Raw genomic sequence first — 20,042 nt, 5'->3', positions numbered from 1 at the left:
GGAAATTTATTATTACAAAATAAGTACTAGCTTTAAAGTTTTTGTTTTCATTTTTGTTTTAATTAAATTATTATTTTTTTCTTTTTTTGTATAATAATTGCTTGCGTCGCATTATATGTATAACCAAGTTGTGGAAACATCATTGGTTTAAGTGATAAAAAAAATACGGCATTACTTTTATGTGTAATAATACTGTTTGTTTCCCTTGAAAAGCTAATAAATAATAAAAAAAAAAATTAGAGGGCATGATCGCTATCACAAAAAAATTACTAATTACTAATTATTAATTAATTTAACTATATTTATGTTTCGTTATTAATGCTTGGAGACAAATTGTCTCCTTCAAATTTCCTAATTGATCACTCGACATTTATTGACTTGAGTCACCTTACCCAGCGCAATAAGATTTCCGCATTAAAAAGTAGCCTGATAATACTGCCTGTGTCATCCTGTCCACCTGTCTGAAAAAATCCCATAAAAATGGTGCAGCAGTTTCAGATAGAAGCTTGAACAAACAGACAGACATACAAAAATTATAAAATAGATTTTTCTGAGTATGAACTCTATTTATGATTTTATAGTGCCCGCGGTAAGAACTAAATCGTTGGGTACTTAATCATTGTACAGTCTATCTCGCTCCCACTCATTGTGTTTAGGGAGCATCGTAGCGTCGTCCATCACGCTGGTATTTGGTATCGAGAAGACTTATCTTATAACTGGTCAATCAAACCATAATATACTGTGCTATTTCCAAGAGTCATTGGCAGTAATGGTCGCTATCCTAAAAGTGACCCGGTTGCCATAAACAAAAGTTGAAGTTGAAGTTGAGGAGACTTATCGACTTATTTATTTAATAATAATGTATGTTACATGATTAATAAACAATGGATTATATTAATCATTTACTCAGCTTCAACACAGACTATTGCAAATAACTATTAAAGACTATGAATAAATTAGATTTCAGGCAGCGAAATTCAGCGAGAGAGGCCTTTGTGTGTTATCGATGAGTCGCGAAGCGTTTCTATAGTTATTGACATCTATTGCCCGAAGACTTAGTTCATAACGCGGGCACTATAGTAAAAAGCTATTTGTTTCAAACGGGCGCACGAATTTTATTTATTTGTAGGTATATTAATTTTCAAAATTAATATTTTTTTACAGGGCAGACCGGAACGTCACCATCTTCAAAGCAAACGTCAAAGTCAAATGGATGTCAACTGTCAAATTCCAGTCGATTTTATAACCCCACTTACTTACGAGTTGTAAACAATTAAGATGTTCAGATCCTTAATAAATAGGTTGAGCAGTGCTCAAACGTGCGGGATTCACACAACCGCAAGCCTAAATGAAGTGAGACTGCTAACTCGGCTCAGAGTGGTGGACAACTCTGAGATCGGCAAGCGCGCTATGGCCGAGGGGAAGCCTCCCAAAGTGATCTGTGTCTACAATAAAAAACGTATGTAGTTAGCGAAATGTACATAAAACTGCCCGGCCGCAATGTAACGGCGTAGGTCTTAACTCTATCGCCTTTGTCATTAAATCACCCAATTATATCCTCTGACTAGAGACAAACGTAATGGGTCTATCTGCCAAAGCATCGCAACGGCGAATAAGAGAAGTTTTTATCTTTATTATTAAACATATATTATTTCTACCTGTGTGCTCAGAGAGTTGATAAAGCTGTGGGAAACGATAAAATTAGAGTGGAGTAGACTGCTTCGAAGCAACAATATTATGCAATTTTATCCTACCTACTTCGAACAGATGTTATGCTAGATATTGATATTTTAGTATGGATTCAGAATGTTATGAAGTTGGATCCTTAAGTATGAAAAGGTACAGGACACAACAAACCCAACACTTTGTGTGATAAAAAATAGTGTCTATTTTATTTTTGTACTCTAGTACTAAAATTTTTCATTAAAATTTTCCTTTAACTTTCGTTTGTAATTTTCATTCTTACTTATTATAATAAAATTAGAAATACAATTTATTCAACAAACAAGTATACTAACATAAAAAGAATGTTCATAAAAAAAAATAAAAGCATAAATTTATAATAAAGGAGAACATCCATTCTAATATTATAAATGTGTGTGTCTTTCTGTTGGTTTATTTCTTTGGCTCAATGAAAGCACTAGTCTTAATTAAATTTAGCACAAATAATAATAATATAGCTTCTATTCTAGAGATGCAACATATGATGACGACTTTTACCCCAAATTTTATAAATTGCTTTATTTATTTATTTGGGTTCACAAACAACAACGCAGTATCACATTACACAATGGTATACATAGTACAAATAATTACTCAATGCAGCGTCAACTGCGGAAAACCACATATTACAAGAAATATTTGTTTATGGGGCTTATTCAAAAGCTAATAAAACATTATTGTTGCAACAATTTGTAAAAAATACAAACAAAAAAAATATAAAAAAGAAATCTGTAATTATTTATCAATATCTTGTGATCGCAAAACTTTGTAATTGTTTATCAACAGTAACTGATTATCACCCGGAATACTAGTATATACATTTAATTTTAAGACTATTTTAAACTATCTATGACCAACTTCTTAAATGCGCCTCTTCGCGTAGAAAAAATGTCTATATTATTAAAGTTCTCGTTATATGATTGTGTCATTCTAAATAATGGAGAAAGCTTGCCTGCATTGGTGCAACACCTGATGCATTCGATTTTTTCGTATTGGAGTTCTAAATGGTATTCTATAACTAAATTTTTGGGTTAAGGTAATACAGTCATATTTATTATTTATTTATTTATTTCATTAGATATACCAACGATACACTGTATTATCATTTATCATTTTACATTATAGTTTAATGTCCGAGTACAGTTATCACTTACAGGTATACACAACATTAAAGTAAGTCCGGTTAAAAATAATTAAATTAAGTCAAAAACAAAAATAGTAAGATTAAACAAATGAAAATAATGATTAAAATTAAAATAAAAATAAAAAAAATGTAAAACAATTAAGAAAAAGAATTTAAAAAATATTACTCTAAGTACAATTTCGCCTTAAAGCTAAATAAAGTGTCGTGAAAAATGTCAATGTCAGGGTTTTTTAAGTTGTTACAAAGATTAGTCATTCGGTTAATAGGTGAGAATTGTCCTAGGTTAAAGTTGGAAAATTTAGGAGCGAAGGTTTTTGACTCTGGGTATCTCGGAATACGACGGGGAACATTGATACTTATCTGATAAAGCAGGTCAGGGGCATCCAAAGTATTACGAACAATTTTATAGAGTCATATAAGATTATGACACAAGTCATATAAGAGCATCGCTTCCAGTTGTTTTCGTCTAGACTTAAGGTCGAGTAGGTTATACTTTTTAAGCAGTTGGTCATACGAGAGGTAACTCTTAGTACATTTGTAATGCAATCTGCGTAAACATTGTTTTTTTTACCTATTCAAGCTTCAGAGTTGACCCAAACTGGAAAAATATTGCATAGGCAAATATAACTTGCATCCTGATTACATTATATTAAAAAACATATAAATTTTACCCCACCGCCTTTCAATATTGTGAATACTTGACGGCCGATTGGTGCAGTTTGCAGTGATGAGCATGAATGTTTTTCAGTGTCTGGGTGTTTATATGTATATTGCTATTTATTTATGTATTTATTATTGTAATAGTCAAGCCCTTTCAGTTGTAAAATATATTTTTCCTGTATTTAAGTAGTATTCTACTAGTTAAGCCCTTCATTTGATATATACCCACCTATATAGAGTTACGAAACGTTATGTAATACGCCATTTTGTGGCGGCGGCCATCTTGTCAGATTTTCTAAAACTTGACTAATTCATCTTTCAAACAAAAAAAAACAAATGCAAATTGATTCATCCTCCCGGCGCTAAGATGCCACAGACCAACAGACACAAAGACACAGGCACACACACAAGGTTAAAACTGGTTATGTTAGGTTTATAATATCCCAAGTTTAACTTCAACGTTCTGTGGTAGTACCTATTTACCTTACATCATTTACGTTCAAAATTAATAGATGTGAATTAGCTTTTGATGATGGAAACAACTCTTTCGCTGTTGTGGGCTTCTTCTTAGACCAGGGCGCGTTTGGAACCCTCGTAGCTTCAGTTTTAAGTTTAAGAATGTAGTTGTCGCCATCACTACTCACTGCTATGTACACATTTAGTATATAATCAACGCATCAAAAATGCCATCTATGTGCCTATTTGAATAAAGAAATATTTGATTGATTGATTGATTATTAACATATAGGTAATATATTATTTTCAGGAGTTGGTCTCATTGGAGACAGAGTTATGGTGGCAATTAAGGGACAAAAGAAGAAGGGAATCTTAGTAGGCCTGAAACAGAATCAAAAAGTGAAAGTGCCCAAGTTTGACAGCAATAACATTGTGCTCATAGATGACAACGGCACTCCACTCGGCACAAGGATACATGTGCCCATCCCTACCATCTTGAGAACCATTCTAAAGGAGAGGACGCATGCTAAAGGAGCTGACTACACTAAACTATTGGGTATCGCCACTAGATTTGTATAGAAATAAGAATGTAGATTATGTTTTAAGTAGTTATAATGTTTATCAGTAAAGTTATTTAATGTTTGAATTAGTATTTTGTTTCCTATCAACATCATCCATGTGAGAACTAAAGAAAACTGAAACTAATATCCTTAACCACGACGAGGATTGTTCCAAATAAAAAGTAACCAATATCTTTGGAATCAAAAGTTAAGTAAGCAAACTCGTCTGGGCCCTCATTCAACGATAGTATTCCAAGTTAGCTATTTAAACATCTTTTCGTCAAAAATCCCTCAGTGCCTGAAGACCAAAGTCTTCGAACAGTGAGTGTCACCAGTGATGACTTACGCATCTGAGACGTGGTCGCTAACTATGGGCCTCATAAGATGGCTCAGTCACTCAGCGGGCGATGGAGAGAGCTATGCTCGGAGTATCTCTACGTGATTATACCAGAAATGTGGAGATCCGTAGAAGAACCAGAGTTACCGACTTAGCTCAACGAATCACGAAGCTAAAGTGGCAATAGTATACATAGTTTGGAGAAAGGATGGACGTTCGGGTCCTAATGTACTGGAATGGCACCGCACCGGTGAGCGCAGCGTTGGTGTGGACCAACGATGTGGACAGACATCGAGCGCGTCGCAGGTAGACGTGGTCCCGAGCGGCACAAAACCTGATACTGAACCCAAATATGATGATGATTATTTTGTCATACAGATCTATTGTTATTATTTTGCAGCATATTTTTTATAAGGGCCTTAAAATTGATCGATAATTTTGGCGATTTATTTCTTATGCTAATAATGGGATAAAGAAAAGTCTCATTGAAATTTGGAAATTTATTAAAACTTATAATCAGTTCCAGTTGAGAACAGACTTAAAGACACTCTACCTACGATGGAGATGAGCGGACGACACGACATCAACTGAAGGCCGGACGCATCTGTAACACCGACCCAACGCCACGCGCACTGTGACATTGGGGTGTCACAGTGCGTGTTGGATACTGATAGTGTGTCTCTGGTCACATAGTTTTATAATTTTTATTAAATCATAGTCGTAGGAGAATTTTCAAAAACAATCACAGACCAGACCACATAGCATTGCGTGGCCGTATTGTGTCGGTCCTTGTGTTCACGGATATAATTTATTAAAAGCTTAAGATATTCTATAGCAAGAAATACTACAAATACCCAACACCATGTTGTTGGAAACTGTAGCCATACTACAAGACTAGCACGCGAGCGAGTGACCAAATCTTACAGTATAGTATCGAGGAGTCGTTTTCGCGTATCAAAATCAGCATCGTCAAAGTAATATGGTCCTAGGACGAGTTTTAGAGTAGTAAATCTTGTACTTTTGATTTTTGTTTTACGAAATTAACGACAAAAGGCCTACCTTAAGAGTTGTAGTTAAATTTGGACTTTAATATAATATAAATAAGATCCATTTTACTTCGACCTTCTGGTACTTTCATACTCGAAATAAATACTCGATTGCGAGCGAGTCTTTTACTAAAGCTATATAGTTGCTCGTCGGTTGAGTACCGACGAGCAACTATATAGCTTTAGTAAAAGACTAAGTATCCCGCCCGTCCTGCGTCGTGGTCTGTCGTTTCGGGTGTTACAAGTGCGCCCGAGATAATAGCTAATACGATATACGTTGGCACCCTGTGGGCCAAACGAACGGTACACTCCAGGGTTCTCCATTGGGAACAACGACAATCGCAGATATTAAAAATTACCATTCACATGGCAATTTACTTCTTAACATTTACATGTACAACTCAATTCTAGCTGACCAGTTACAAATTATATAAACAACAGCAATAAATACATGAACATTTCTTAGCTGTCGTATGAGGTAAACAATATTATCGATGCCATTGTAAAGTATGTTTTAAAAAGTATAAATACTAGTGTAAAATGAAGGAAAAACGAAGATGTGTGCTTTAATTATTATTTACGCACACTTAACATTAAAACGAATCAAAAAGATTGTTTACATAAAGACGTGTAACATATTATGTCTGTATTTCCAACACTTGTACATTAAACTACTTTGTAGTAGTGACGCAACAATAAAAGGAAGAATAATAAAATAGTTGGTCGCTGTTCCCACAGTAAGGCAATAAATTGAAACTCTTAACATTACAATTAATATTGTTAATCTTGATTTACAAACAGCACGCGTGGCCGCGACACGGCGGCCACACTTCCGCCCAATTGTCTTTTTAGTTAATCAACTTCAGATCATGCACACTCAATATATTAGTAAGTTTATTTTTATAAAAATACAGGGTTATTTTCTTAATTGATATAGTTATAGAGACGTTACATTTGAGTCCACAATCTGCAATATAACCAGTAAGTTGCCTTAGTAAAAAAGGAGGAAAAGAGAAATAGATTGCCAAACTATGTATTGTCAAAGTTAAATAGTTCTAATGTCACTCGGTTCGCAAAATCCTGTACTATATATAGCTACAGTACTTTTGCAAGAGACATTATTGAATTGAATATAGTAAAAATTAAAACGAGATTAATAAGAAACAACTTTAAAAAATATCGGCAAATAAGTACCAGTTGTGTTGGTCTTATAAGGTTTATATTTTTCGAATAACCCTGTATATTATATCAAAAGGCTATGACCGCTTGACGGCTTATATCGGCTTGATCGCTTGGTTTGGTTTCTGTTTCGCAGAGACGAGTGCAGTTGCCTCACGGACGGTACTCACCGGAGCATTCGCGTCGGCAAGCAGTAGCCTTAGTACGAGATGTGCACGCTCGCAATCGAGGATTCGTTTTCGAGTAAGTATTAAACTCTATAAAGTCAAAGTATAATTTACCTAATGTCACTTGCTTTGAGTGACAGAGTCGCAAATCATGTACTCTTAACTCAACGCAAATAAAATACATTCTACCCCAATACTCACGAATTTCCATTCTCGAAAGCGACTCCTCGATTGCGAGCGGGCGAATCTTGCACTGAGGCTAAAGAACAGTATGGTGCGTACTTAATGACGAATACCTAAAGTTGTGCTCCAGAAACTATGTTTGGTCCGCGAATTGATGATCTTGCCTGACAAAAGCTCGCACAACGCACGGTAACAAAATATATATAGCAAATGATCTTTCTAGTCGAGATTTTTCAACTTTTCTATCGCCTGAGCAATGGGAAAGTGGCGTGTCTCCGTCGTGCAACTGCAAAAATCGCCTGTGCAACTCAGCTCTCCAGCGATCGGTAAGTAGCGACATAGCCACTAAGCGGTCGAATATTTGTAATTTTAAAATAAGGCCTTCCTCCGCTACCACATTTAAACCATTTAAACAGTAAAAATAATATCGACATCGGTACGCAGGTACATATTGGCCCAATGACTTTAGAGGGTTCCCGTTGGCCATCCAACATTCATTAATCAAAAAAAGTAAGTATACTAGGGCCCCCTCGGTTGACTCGTTGGGTTTCATCGATTTCAGCTTTATATAGCGTCGGGTCCCTGTGTCATAGCGGACAAAGGCCTTTTGAATTTAAAACGACAGCAATTATATATAGTCGTAAGAGTAAAATATTGAATTCACAACAAATGTGACTAGAGATTTAAGATTCTCGTGCGCTCGCTTCCGTGTCGGCTCGAGCGGAGACGCGAGCCGGGACCGCGGCCAGTGAGCAAACGAAAAGCGATACAAAAACTTCACGTACATGTGTATTAGACTTAAAACTATTAAAATCTTAATCAATTAATATTCTTAATTTGCTTTTAACGAATTTCGGTGCTATTAGTATTTCAGAATATATCAAAAGTTATAGATTGGAATTCGATACATTTAAAAGCTAGTTCATCGGAAAAAAAATTGAGTACAATAATCTTTAATTCAGCTGATTTTAAAATAAATATGTGCATTTCATGCCAGATCTGATAATGATTTCGCCGATTAGCTCAGTGGCTGCAATCATCATTAATACGAATTAAGTATCTATTCAGAAAAAAACCCTTTTCAAAGAGACTAATGCCCGTTTTCACTCACGTCGAACAAGGCAATGCCTAAGTAAGTAACGCCTAATCAAAGAATATTCCTAGGCGTATATTTACCTTCCACCAATCGATTTTCACCAGGCAACTCAATAACCTAACTTGTCTATGGTTCTTGCCACGAGGTGTGGTATTTTGTGTTGGTATTATCATTTATTCATTTTATATGTATGGTATGTACATTTGTATTCGCTAGAATTGTAATAAATTACACGTATTTTGTACCATTACAGAAGTGTTCATAAACAGCTATGTGTTGGATATATAATATAAGAAGTAGATCGTCCTACAGACGGTCGAAAGGTATACCTCTGTACTGGCCTCGACAAACAAGCGCCATCACACTCGCAGTGACGTCCAATTTGGCAGCACTCGTATAAGCGGTGTCAAATGTGACGCGACAGTTTGGTGGAGTTGCCATGTGCCAATGCGAAAGAGAGTCAGGGCCAGGACAAAGAAAATATTATAGAAAGAATGCATTATTGAATTGGTAGTCATATCATCAAGACTATAAACCTGATCACACATTTATAAGCACGCGCGGAATAAATATAGAGCGTACGCTGTTAAACTTTCAAGTAAATACTGAAAACGTTTATATTAAATAATTAAAATATTTTTTTAGGAATTAAAGGGCCCAAAGTGCAGGAATCTTCACTCGAAAACGCACCGCACTTATAGACTGACGAAATTAAATCCCTACAAGCGATTGTCCAGCAATAAATCTATCGAAGAGTCTGAAAAAGCGATGCGTACACTGGACGCTGTATGCAGACGTGTGATCAGTTCTAGCTAGGCCTTTGAAGTAGTATTTTGCAAACCTAGGGCAGCACTCACATTGTTGATAGTTATAGTTTCGATGACGTCACCAGCATTATTGACACCCGCCTGGCTGCAGCTACGAGGCCACAGATTCTTACATTCTTTAGATAACGATAGCGATAATCGTTGGAAGCGGTGTCCCTTGTTTGTCTCGGACAATACCGGTTTAACCGAGTAATTAAAAGATGTTGTACTGAATATAACTATTCTAGTCGATTCAATCGGGGACTGCAATGCAATATTTCGACGACAGTTACTTAAAAGCAACGCTGCTTAGTTGTTAATTGGCTCGAGTGCTTTACTGAATACCGAGCAAAAGGTACTACAACTGAGATGATTCAAAGTAGAACCCTGAGTGGCGATAGACACGCAAACGGCTGTCCGAAACACAATTATTCATCACTATAACGAGGAAAATTTTAGCACAGTTTTCAAACCATACATTTTAGTTTATTAAACTTGGCTGTTGAATATGTAACTAAAGTATTTTTACGATTACATTTGACGATTTCATAGATTCGCGTTTTGAAATTGTAATGGAAAATCAACTGAATAACTTTTCCGCGCTATCGAACGAAATGTAGTTATGGGTGCGGATTTCGTAGAAAAAGTTTTTCCCAGCTGAGCTATACGTTGCGATGATCGGTCAAAACATTACTAGATTCGTGCTAGGGGGGCTGCAGCAAAATACGGTTTCGGAACATCGAAGTTAGCCAGCGCAGTTGTCGGCAAACTTACGGGTTTGAAGGACTACTGTATTGACGTTACTTTATAGAAACAAATCTCAATGTAACCGTAAGCAAGGAAGTTTCGGTGTTTAATAATCTCTCATTAGTGTATCTAAGGTTAAGTTTGTTTGAATCTTTTAGCACAGAGCAATACAAGGCAATAGCCTGAGTACAGGATTTGCTCGCTATATTAAAACCCCATACCGTTAAAGTAAAATGGACCTAACGTCACTAACGTTTAAGGAGCGCAAATCCTGTATTCCCATTTTTTCTGCAAAGGTTTTCCAAAAGCCCTAGCTGAAGAATTGTAAGCAATAAAGTTTTAATAAAATTTAAATGTGATCCATTTTACTGTGTTTTTTGAGTATTCCTATACTCGAAAACTACTCCTCGATTACCAGCGAGCAAATGTTGGACTAAACTACAGTGCACCAACCACCGGCGTGCGTGAGGCAAATCTCACTTCCGCACTGGCTCTACAGCGATCTGCGACCGAACCGACACCTAATGTTCCAACATAAAACACTAAATAACAATACAAACTAAAATTAAAGCAACAAAATAATAAAAAAAATTACACTCGATTTGACTACAATAAGTTTCCTATAACTTTGTATAACTATGTATAATATAAAGTAAATATGTTTGTCTTATTTTTAAGTATTAATGTTTAATGGAGGATGATAGCCACGCTGGCTGCGCCCAACGTGTCTATTTGTACTTCACAAATGCCTGCATTTGTTTTAACACGCAACAAAGATAAGACGAATAACGGCCTTGCTTATGAGAGCTCGTTTACATGACGCGGAGTGCGCCCAGGAAGTAGTGTTGATGTTTAAAAGTTGTAAGTATTAAATACCACGGAAGGTTCGAAACTTTATAGTCAACGTAAAAATGTAGCAACGCGGTTTGCTGCATTGGAATTAAGTGTTTCGGAGAGCTAAGCAACTCCAGGTCGCCGTTTCCCCGCCGTCTTCTCGTCGATAAAATATAAGAGCCTTTGTACATGATGAGCTTTATGCATGAGCAACCCGCACGCACGCTCAGTACGTCATTACACACGTCACGTCGTAGCATGCGTTAAAGCAAAATGGACCGATGCTCTTTATTAGATAAATTATATCTAGCTTGTAGATGTTTAAAATTGCTGTAAATTTATGGACGAAGGTTACAATTATGTGCTTGTTGCACATAATTGTAACCTTCGTCGTAGTAAGCCATCCTGTGCAGAGGCTCTAAGACACATGGGACGCAGCGCGCGCAAAATTTGAATAGTGTTCTAGCTAGAGCGAGAGGACAAGAAGTCTACCTTCCATCTAATTCTCGAGAAAAGGACGTCATTATATCGAAACTACTGGTTTTAAACACTGGAGACTATTTGAGATATAATTTAACGTAGGCGGTTAATTGCTTAATGTTCCCCGCAAACAACACTCGATCAGCCGATAGACTAGTATTCCAGTAAGGGTAGTACTAGACTATAGGACAGGAACATGCCACAGCTACTCGACACAGCGGCCGTGGCCAGAATCACAACAATGCGTACACAAGACGCAGCAAGGTCAAGTAACTATTGGCCGACCGAGCATTGCATCTGCAGAGATTTACAATCGTAATGTAATGTAGTATGGTAGCATGAGCTACGTGAAAACCCTGAAATTTCGCTGGAAGTAGTAAAACGACAATATTCTCGAGAAGTAATGGGGATACGGAGGCGTCTACACGTCCACGACCATCTTCTTGTGTATGTCCGTGTTGCCCACCACGTTGCAGAACTCCTCGAAGGAGATCTTGCCGTCCTCGTCCTTGTCGGCGAAGAGGATCGTCTTGTCCACGATCTGCTGCAGCTGCGTGTCCTTGAGGTTGTTGCCCACCATCATCTTCAGCACCTGCAACCGTTTTTCTTTCAAATTATGGCAGAGTTTTTTCATGAGTATGGTTCTTCTGTCTAGTCGATCAATTTAAGCTGAATGTGGATTTTAATAAGGATCACAGCACAGTGTTTACAAGCATTGATAGTTCAAAACACGTTGAAACTGTTTTCAGGTTTTTACATCCTAGAGTATATTACCTTGGTATTCGGACCAACAGCTTGTGATCAAAACATCATCTCGTAAAGAAAGCAAATGTAACTCTCTGTTAGGTTATTTTCGCATAATGATTCGATTACAATTAGCATTATTATTGTCATACCGGGCACTGATTTCCATACATATTGCTATCGCGAAACATCTATAGTACCTATTTTACTATGAACGATCTTAGTAGCTGCTAGGACAGAAAGCTACCCAAACCCTTGTCCCATTTTCTTTGTCCGCGGGTCGTTTTCTCTAAGCTGTCTCGCCGCCTGTCTACCTTGTGGAAACTTTGTATAAAGTTGCGCTACTTTAGTCTATCGGTCGTGCATAAAATGTGTTTCAGACTACTTTTACACCGTTCCTCATCTCAGGTCACACGGACCTTTATAATGTCGAAAACCATTTCTACACTATAAAATCTTTAAGGCTTCTCAGGCGCGCAGATGGTGCAAACAATGACATTTAGCATTCTTCCAGGATGGGAATTCAGACATGTTTAAAATGGTAGCTCACCTGAAACAGCTCCCCGTTGGAGATGAAGCCGTCGTTGTCCATGTCGTAGATGCGGAACGCGAAGCGCAGCTTCGACAGCTTGTCGCCTTTCACGCTGAACTGCGACACGCCCTGGATGAACTCCTTGAAGTCCACCTGCGCGAGTTACCAGCGTTACCATCAATACGCCTACCTGTGCCGCCATCAGGTGGCCACTCCATAGGAGTAATTCGTATAACTTATAGAAAATAACAAAATAGTTTCATTCACAGTTGATACAATAATATACTACGACAATACACACATCGCCATCTAGCCCCAAAATAAGCGTAGCTTGTGTTATGGGTACTAAGATAGCTGTTGAATATTTTTATGAATATAATACACATAAATACTTATAATATACAGATAACCACCCAGACGCTGAAAAACAATCATGTTCATGACAAAAACATTTTCCAATTGTGGGAATCGAACCCACGGCCTAGGACTCAGAAAGCAGGGTCGCCGCCCACATATCCGTAATCAAAGCTATTTATTAAGCATTTATACACAGGGACATAAAATGGAATCCTGCTAAAATGAAAAGTAGCCAGAAACGAATATTCCATGCTTTAAAATTTTGAGAAAGCAATACCCATAATGTACCATCGTACTATCGTTTCCCCAATTTGCACCTTCACTTTGTAAGTCTCCGTGGATGTCGCCATTAGCATACTGGCGCTACGCCTGGCCCGTCAAGTTAAGCCTGCGAAGGTTATCATCTGAATTCAGATGTTGCAATACGAAGATAAAATGCGCTCGGTTACTTCGCTTTGAATGCGCACCGCAAAGATCTAAAGTGAAACCGCGAGGAACAGCTAGTTAAAGATAACGAAGATAGTGTGAATGCGCTCACCTCCCCGTTGCCGTCCGCGTCGAATATGTCGATGACGCGCTGCACGAGCGGGTTCTGCTGCAGCTCCGGCAGCGACATGAACTCGTCGATGGACAGCGCGCCCGAGTTGTCCAGGTCCAGCTTGCGGAACCGCTTGCCGAGCCGCCGGATCTCGTCCGCGTCGACTACCCGCAACGCAAACAACACTCTCGCGACCGCCACGTGTGCGGCCGCCGCCGGAGTAGCCCCGGAGCACTGCTCCCGTGGATAATCACAACATCGGCCGCATCTAATTCTTTCATTTTGTAATTAAGATACTTGCAAATCGTTGCGATTGATTTACAACTCTATGAGAATTGTTTCATGCCGATACTGCGTTACCCGTGGGATAGCTCTCCAGCATGCGAGCTCGCCGTGATAGGTGTACACAAGCGTTATCAGTATCTGGGCGGCACCGGCACGGGCCTATGACTGCTAAACGAATCACTAAGCTGCGTTGTATTTATTTACACTTCTGTGGAATAGCTCAAATATGGTGTGACTGAGGCTATATTTCTTTATAAGTAACGACGAACTACGAGGACTAAGGGTCCTAGAATTTAAATATATTATTTGCTTTAGGTATTTTAATACGTTACGCCAAAAAAACAAGTCTAAAACTATTTGATATATCTATTTTATCGATATACCGGTACGCACAGAAATATTACTCACGTCGCGTCGACGTCGTAAATAAAACTACCTATTCTTATCTCAATACTTTTTAAATAGATTCCAGTATTGTCTCTATTATAAATGTATTTTAACTTCATACAATCTTAAGTAAATTACTATTCAATTTAGATTACGTATTAGAATTTGTTGCGACGCGCGACGACCCGCACGTTACTTGAACTCAAATAGCATATTAATTACTAACAAACTTACTTGTTTATACCAACATATCTTACAGGAAAAACCTTCTAATGTGAGCAGTAGGGTACTTATGAGGGTTCCGTACCACAATGAAGCCCCAACATCGGCATCTTCATATACAAGTTAAAATGACGAAGAAATATTTTCGGTGTGTTGGTGAACAAATAATTCTTATTTGTTCACATGTGCCCATGAAACCATAAACTTAAAATGTTTACAGCAATAAGGCGCTATTATTCGATTAATTCAAGCTTAAATATTCAAGAATTCTATTTAAACCACTCGGTGGTCTTTTCACTATAAGGAGAATGTGCGGAGCTGAATAAAAAAAATCTATTCCCTACGCAGTGCCACTTCAGTAAAAATGACGCTTGTGTATTTGTATAATGCAATCCAACTGTGACGTCACCGCGTCAACAATCCGGCGTCGCTATCGCGCGGACCAACCTCTTAAATTCTATAATTAACATAGAAAGCGTCTAATGCTGCCCGCACACCGTCCGCACGCGCCGCCCGCCGCAGCAAGCATAATGCGGCTAGCTATAGTGCCCTTATTGTGAGATCGCACTATTGCAGTAGTCGCTGGTGAGTATTGAAACACTACAAAGACAAAGTAAATAGTTTGACGTTTTAAAGAAGTTCTTGTTTTACAAATATAACTCAGGAAATGCAGATAAAGAGGTTTAGACAACCTTTAGCTTTTAAGTATCCTACTTAAATTATCTCCACTTCAGTGACTTTATAGTGTTTCGATAGCTTGTAAACGTACGCTTCCAGCATGTATTACTTTGTTAGAGAAAATGTGAATGACGTCAGAACCTTCGCATCAGCGACGTCGACCAAACTTAAATTGTGTCTTGGCGCGTCTGATGCGTATGCAAACTACAAGAGCTACGAAACGAAAAGAGAGGCATGGTATAACTTCGGCAGCACAGTGTCTGTCTCTGTCGTGGTAGCTTAGAAAAAGGAATTGAGTGATTTGAATACAGTTTCTTGAATTACGTTTGTATCATTCTAGAACAGATTCTTATCTATGTTTTACGGCTGAAAATTAAGACAAACGAATTAAATTTAGACCGACTTTAGAATAGATTTTTGCATTAAGTACTGAGGTTTTATGTTAGAGCTGGTTTTTTTGATAAGACTTAAAATCACATTCAATGGATACCTTACTAAAATTTTAATTCATAAGGTCCCTTGACAGCTCTAAAATGTCGACACTATATATTGCTCGTGACACCATTCAGATTTCCTTAACGCGTCCGACATGGTCCTGCATACGATTCAGTACGGCGCATGCTGGATGCTATGCGAGCAGCTACATTCCCGTGCACGAAGCCTGTGCGTTAGTTCCCGCCGAACACGAGTACAGACGCTGCTCGGCTCGCCCGCCGTGCGCCCCGCTACGCGCCACTACGCTCTAGAGCAGCCAGCAGAACAAAAACTAAGCAATGAGAGAGGTCAGACAAAGGAAACGGTAACTCAAGATGAAGTGCGTTCTACCGGTACACTTTCATTAATACGACATACGAATACAACAAGCAGTTGCAGTTACGTTGACGAAAATAAACACAGTGGTCCAACTTAAACACGTTCAACATTCATTATTTGGGCGATAGATGCTGCAAGCGGTCTGACGAGACTAGGGTTGCCAGGCCAACGATGGGAAACCCGTATTAAACTTTTTAAGAAGTAGCTTTAATAGACAGATATCATGATTTAAATCAAATTTTTCCACAAAAACTAAATTACTCCTAAGATTTTCAATTGTTTGATTTATAGACTTATTTAAAAGATTAGACTTAAGTCACAGGTCGACGGAATAAAGAAATCCCGACTCTAAATAACGAGGTACGGTTGAAGCGTCAATGCCATATTCGAATCCATCAACGTCATAGTTCTTTGCTTGCTCCATAATTGCTTGACCATCAAAATCGTTTCTTATTAGAAGAGGTGGTGTGTGGAAGTGAGGGTGGAGTCACAGAGTTCTATGACTCGCTCTCAATTTAACTTATTTGTAACTAAAAAATATAGAATTAAGTTTAATATGGTCCACAATGTCTTAGGATTTAGTTGATTGGAATTGCATTTTGTTGTTCTTTCCGTATATCCTGCCTGTCTGTCAGAGTCATTTAAATCTGCCAGAATCCAAAATGATTGAGTCGAAATAGAAATAGCCCATCGCATTCCATCAACCGGACTGGCCGGACATGCTGGTTTGAAGCCCAACCCGTCGCGCGCAGCCGCACGCCTGGCAACCCTCGTTAAAACAATCAAGTAGTCATAAGTACACCCGAATAGATTTTGAGTGCAGATCATAATGTCGGGATTTAGGTCCGGTACGCGAGCAGAGCGCAGTCCAGTAGCTGACATCTCCCATCGCACACACTCCTCACATCTGTACACTAACGCTGATCGCACCTCACCGCATGTCGCACGCGCCGCACGCGTCATTGTTGAAAATGCGGACGAGTCATCACCGCTCATCAACGCGCGCAACAGTTTTTGAGGGCGTCATTGTCTCTTTGTTTTAATCTATATGCAGATTTAAAACTAGCCTTATTAAAATGTGCCGATAACAGCTGCCTTGATACGTTCACAAATATTGTGCACAAAGTGTAACCAATTCACAAAAGCACGAAGTTTAACTAATTTCACATCATAAATACGCTTTCTTAAGGAATGAAGTAACTTCTCATTTAGAAGTTAATTATTATGTAAATCTTTGGTTGAAAACCGAAAACTAAATCAGTTGTTTTCAATGTGGCCCTGGTTTATATTTTAATATTCATTTACCTCTTACTGACTCTTTATAAAGTGCTGATGACATCATTTGCATTTCCACCAACCAATGCATGCAATGTAAGGTGCGTCCAGCTCAAAGAGAACAATCATCTCAAACATTCACATGTCTACCCACGTTGTTCTAAAGGCACGGGTGATGCACTAGCCCAAATGTCAACTCTATGTAGATCCAGAACAATTTTTAATTTCCGTGTGCAGTAGGAAGAAGTAAACACATAACACTTTTGAGGAAAATAATACGACATATATACATGAGATACAACACCCACTACAAGTTATTTATTATAAGAACCAAGTTTGTCAAGTCAAATGATGACTATGTTTCCAAATGTAATAAATTGAAATGAAACAATATTTCAACAGATTCAAATCAAAACAAGCTTTGAACTTTAATCCAATGAATTATTTAATCCAATGAATTATTTATATATGCTATATATTGTAAAGCTAATGATATTGAAATGTGCCAATGTCAGGTACTTCCAGTCGGATAAGATTTTTTTTTTGCATGAGATCTTCAATTTACTGAGTAAGGTAAAGGTAAAACTAAATTTTAACATTTGAAAGTTCTGTGCATGTAAGATGAGAAATAATGATTTAGACCACTTGGGTTTAAGTAATTTAAGCAATAAATGTTACTTACAGCATTGAAAAATATATATTTGCAAGGTTAATTGTGTAGCTACTATAAAAAAAATATATATGTGTGTCATTATTTGGTATTTTTACTTATGCAAGACCCCTCAACTAAAGACAATCTATTGGTGAAAACTTAATTAAAATCTGTCCAGCACTGTTTGAGAATAATGCTTTCAAAAAGACTACCATGGCAGTCAGGGTTTAGTTTATACATTGAAAACAGGAATTGTATCATTCCTTTTCACTCTACCATCTGACTTAAAGACAGATATTATATAACTTGTAGGAAAAACTATACAAGAAAAAATAATTCCCCAGGTTCTTTATTAAAATCTGTTAAAATTAAAGTCATTTCAAAACTTTACTAAGTGTTTCCTATGACACTGCATCTCAATACAAACAGTAACCAATCAAATGATTATACCAAGCTAATATTATGTTTAATGTGTAGTTAATGAACTTTATTCATTAATGAAATGACAGCATTTCATTAAAATGAAACTAATTTTATTTTATTAATAATATTAGTTGACTTCTTGTTATAAACATTTATAATGAGCACAGTCAATAATATTTTAGAAATAATATTAAGTAAAGTATTTAATATAGTTTCTAGTTAAAATTGTTGCTGTAGACTAGTTCTCTGAGAAATAAATGTAAAGGAAAACCAGAATACTGCATTAGCAGCAAATATAAAATAATTACGGATTGGATTTTTTCAATGCAAATAATTTTTACAAATAACTTTAGTTCATTTAGGGACAATTAAACTAGCCTACAGCACAACTGTCTAACATTTAATCAGACTAATACTTTGCTACATTCAACCATAGATAGCCATGTGCCAATTTCTTATTAGACTGTCTAGAAAATGCATATTTAGGCTGATATATTAAAAAATTGTTCTGGATTTGTGGGGTGTACGTGCGGTGTGTCAACATGGAGATGACGTCAGCGAGTGACACTACACACTCACAGTTCTCCACCTTAAAATCAATGCAGTTAACACGTGCTGAAACAAACCTCATGTTATGCTTCTTATGCACACCCTATTCCGCACTCAAATCATTTCCCATTACACCTCTGAATGTTGTGAGCTAACAATGCTGCCGTACTGGGCAGAGGCAAAAAGTAGTAATGCTTGAAAATATCCAACTTGAACATCATATTAGTGTTACTTACAAATAAGATTGTCCTGTTAGATTATTGTACAAGAAAATATGCAATCAAACATTGGTTAAGGCCAGTAAAGAAAGGTGAAGAATAGGACAAAACAGCAGGTTACTCACAGTTTGAGCAGAGCTCCATAGGAAGAGAATTTTCATTGCCCTGCAAAACAGTTCACTTGGTGAATTGTAGAAAAAATACTAATAATTATAGAGGTATCAAACCGAAAAATATTACTCCCTTGAAACTACATAATCTTCATTATTTTAAGCAGTATACACTGTTATTTTTGAATTATTAGACATTTTCTAAATATTAACTAATAAATCTAAATAACTCTGCCTAAACTAAATTATTGTGTTTTAAGTAATAGGTATCTAAAAGGAATTATTATTATATTTATTATAGATCAAGCGATGGTTTACACCCTGAAGACGTTTTACAATGATGATCTTGAATGCTGTTAAAGTTGTATTGAAATCTACAATAAAGTCTTACCATGATGCTGGATTTCGCTTACACTTGGTTAAAAATTAATTTACAAACAGTGAAATATGACACTGATCCTAAAACGAGCTTAGAATTATAGATTTTAGTGCAGAATTACTTTGCTGCAAATCACACCATCAAATCGATCTAAATAATTTTGACAGGTAGAATATATTGCCAGTCGAGGAAGTCGTGGATTATAAGATTCTGTTTGTATCCTCAATCGCCCTATATCACATGTTGCGCTAAAAAACGATTTTTAAAAACACTATTATGATTATTGTTTTCCACTTCAGTAACTGACCTCTAATAATAGAGGTCAGTAACCTCTGTGTCTCTTGTTAAAGATTATTAAACTCCTTGCATTCCACTTTCCCTCAAATGGATCGTTTTTTTTATTTTGTAGGTTTGGTTTGTGGTATTTTTTTAAACTTTCTTTTTTTTACTAGGGGATGCCTCT

The 20,042-nt window shown here is 37.1% G+C and overlaps 2 protein-coding genes across 3 annotated transcripts; one reads left to right on the top strand and one right to left on the bottom strand.

The window, feature by feature from the left end:
• Positions 1-1,223: 1,223 nt before the first annotated feature.
• On the top strand, positions 1,224-4,631 carry LOC120631493 (39S ribosomal protein L14, mitochondrial). Its single transcript, XM_039901106.1, has 2 exons — positions 1,224-1,459; positions 4,293-4,631. The coding sequence occupies exons 1-2, from the start codon at positions 1,279-1,281 to the stop codon at positions 4,559-4,561; spliced, it is 450 nt and encodes a 149-aa protein (XP_039757040.1). The 5' UTR covers positions 1,224-1,278; the 3' UTR covers positions 4,562-4,631.
• A 733-nt stretch (positions 4,632-5,364) lies between these two features.
• LOC120631449 (calcineurin subunit B type 2) lies at positions 5,365-19,874 on the bottom strand. Of its 2 annotated transcripts, XM_039901039.1 has the most exons (6): positions 19,592-19,874; positions 19,216-19,255; positions 18,903-18,938; positions 13,589-13,752; positions 12,712-12,846; positions 5,365-12,009 (listed from the first exon to the last, which is right to left on the bottom strand). In XM_039901039.1, exons 1-6 carry the CDS (start codon positions 19,592-19,594, stop codon positions 11,839-11,841), a joined length of 549 nt encoding a protein of 182 aa, XP_039756973.1. In that variant the 5' UTR covers positions 19,595-19,874; the 3' UTR covers positions 5,365-11,838. The 2 variants fall into 2 exon arrangements, with proteins under 2 accessions (XP_039756973.1, XP_039756974.1); XM_039901040.1 differs by lacking the exon at positions 18,903-18,938 and having other exon boundaries at positions 19,592-19,869.
• Between the last annotated feature and the right edge of the window lie 168 nt (positions 19,875-20,042).

Source organism: Pararge aegeria, chromosome 18, assembly GCF_905163445.1.
Source record: "Pararge aegeria chromosome 18, ilParAegt1.1, whole genome shotgun sequence".
In the NCBI taxonomy this organism is placed as follows: Eukaryota; Metazoa; Arthropoda; class Insecta; order Lepidoptera; family Nymphalidae; genus Pararge; species Pararge aegeria.
The sequence above is the reverse complement of the archived record's forward strand: the minus strand, read 5'-3'. Positions and strand labels throughout refer to the sequence as shown.

Coding starts and splice junctions, on each gene's coding strand:
- LOC120631493 (XM_039901106.1), top strand. CDS start 1,279: ATGTTCAGATCCTTAATAAATAGGTTGAGCAGTGCTCAAACGTGCGGG. Junction 1,460..4,292: donor CTGTGTCTACAATAAAAAAC/GTATGTAGTTAG, acceptor TATTATTTTCAG/GAGTTGGTCTCATTGGAGAC.
- LOC120631449 (XM_039901039.1), bottom strand. Junction 13,753..18,902: donor TGATTTTAAGGTGGAGAACT/GTGAGTGTGTAG, acceptor CGTTGCGGGTAG/TCGACGCGGACGAGATCCGG. Junction 12,847..13,588: donor ACGCGGACGGCAACGGGGAG/GTGAGCGCATTC, acceptor TAACTCGCGCAG/GTGGACTTCAAGGAGTTCAT.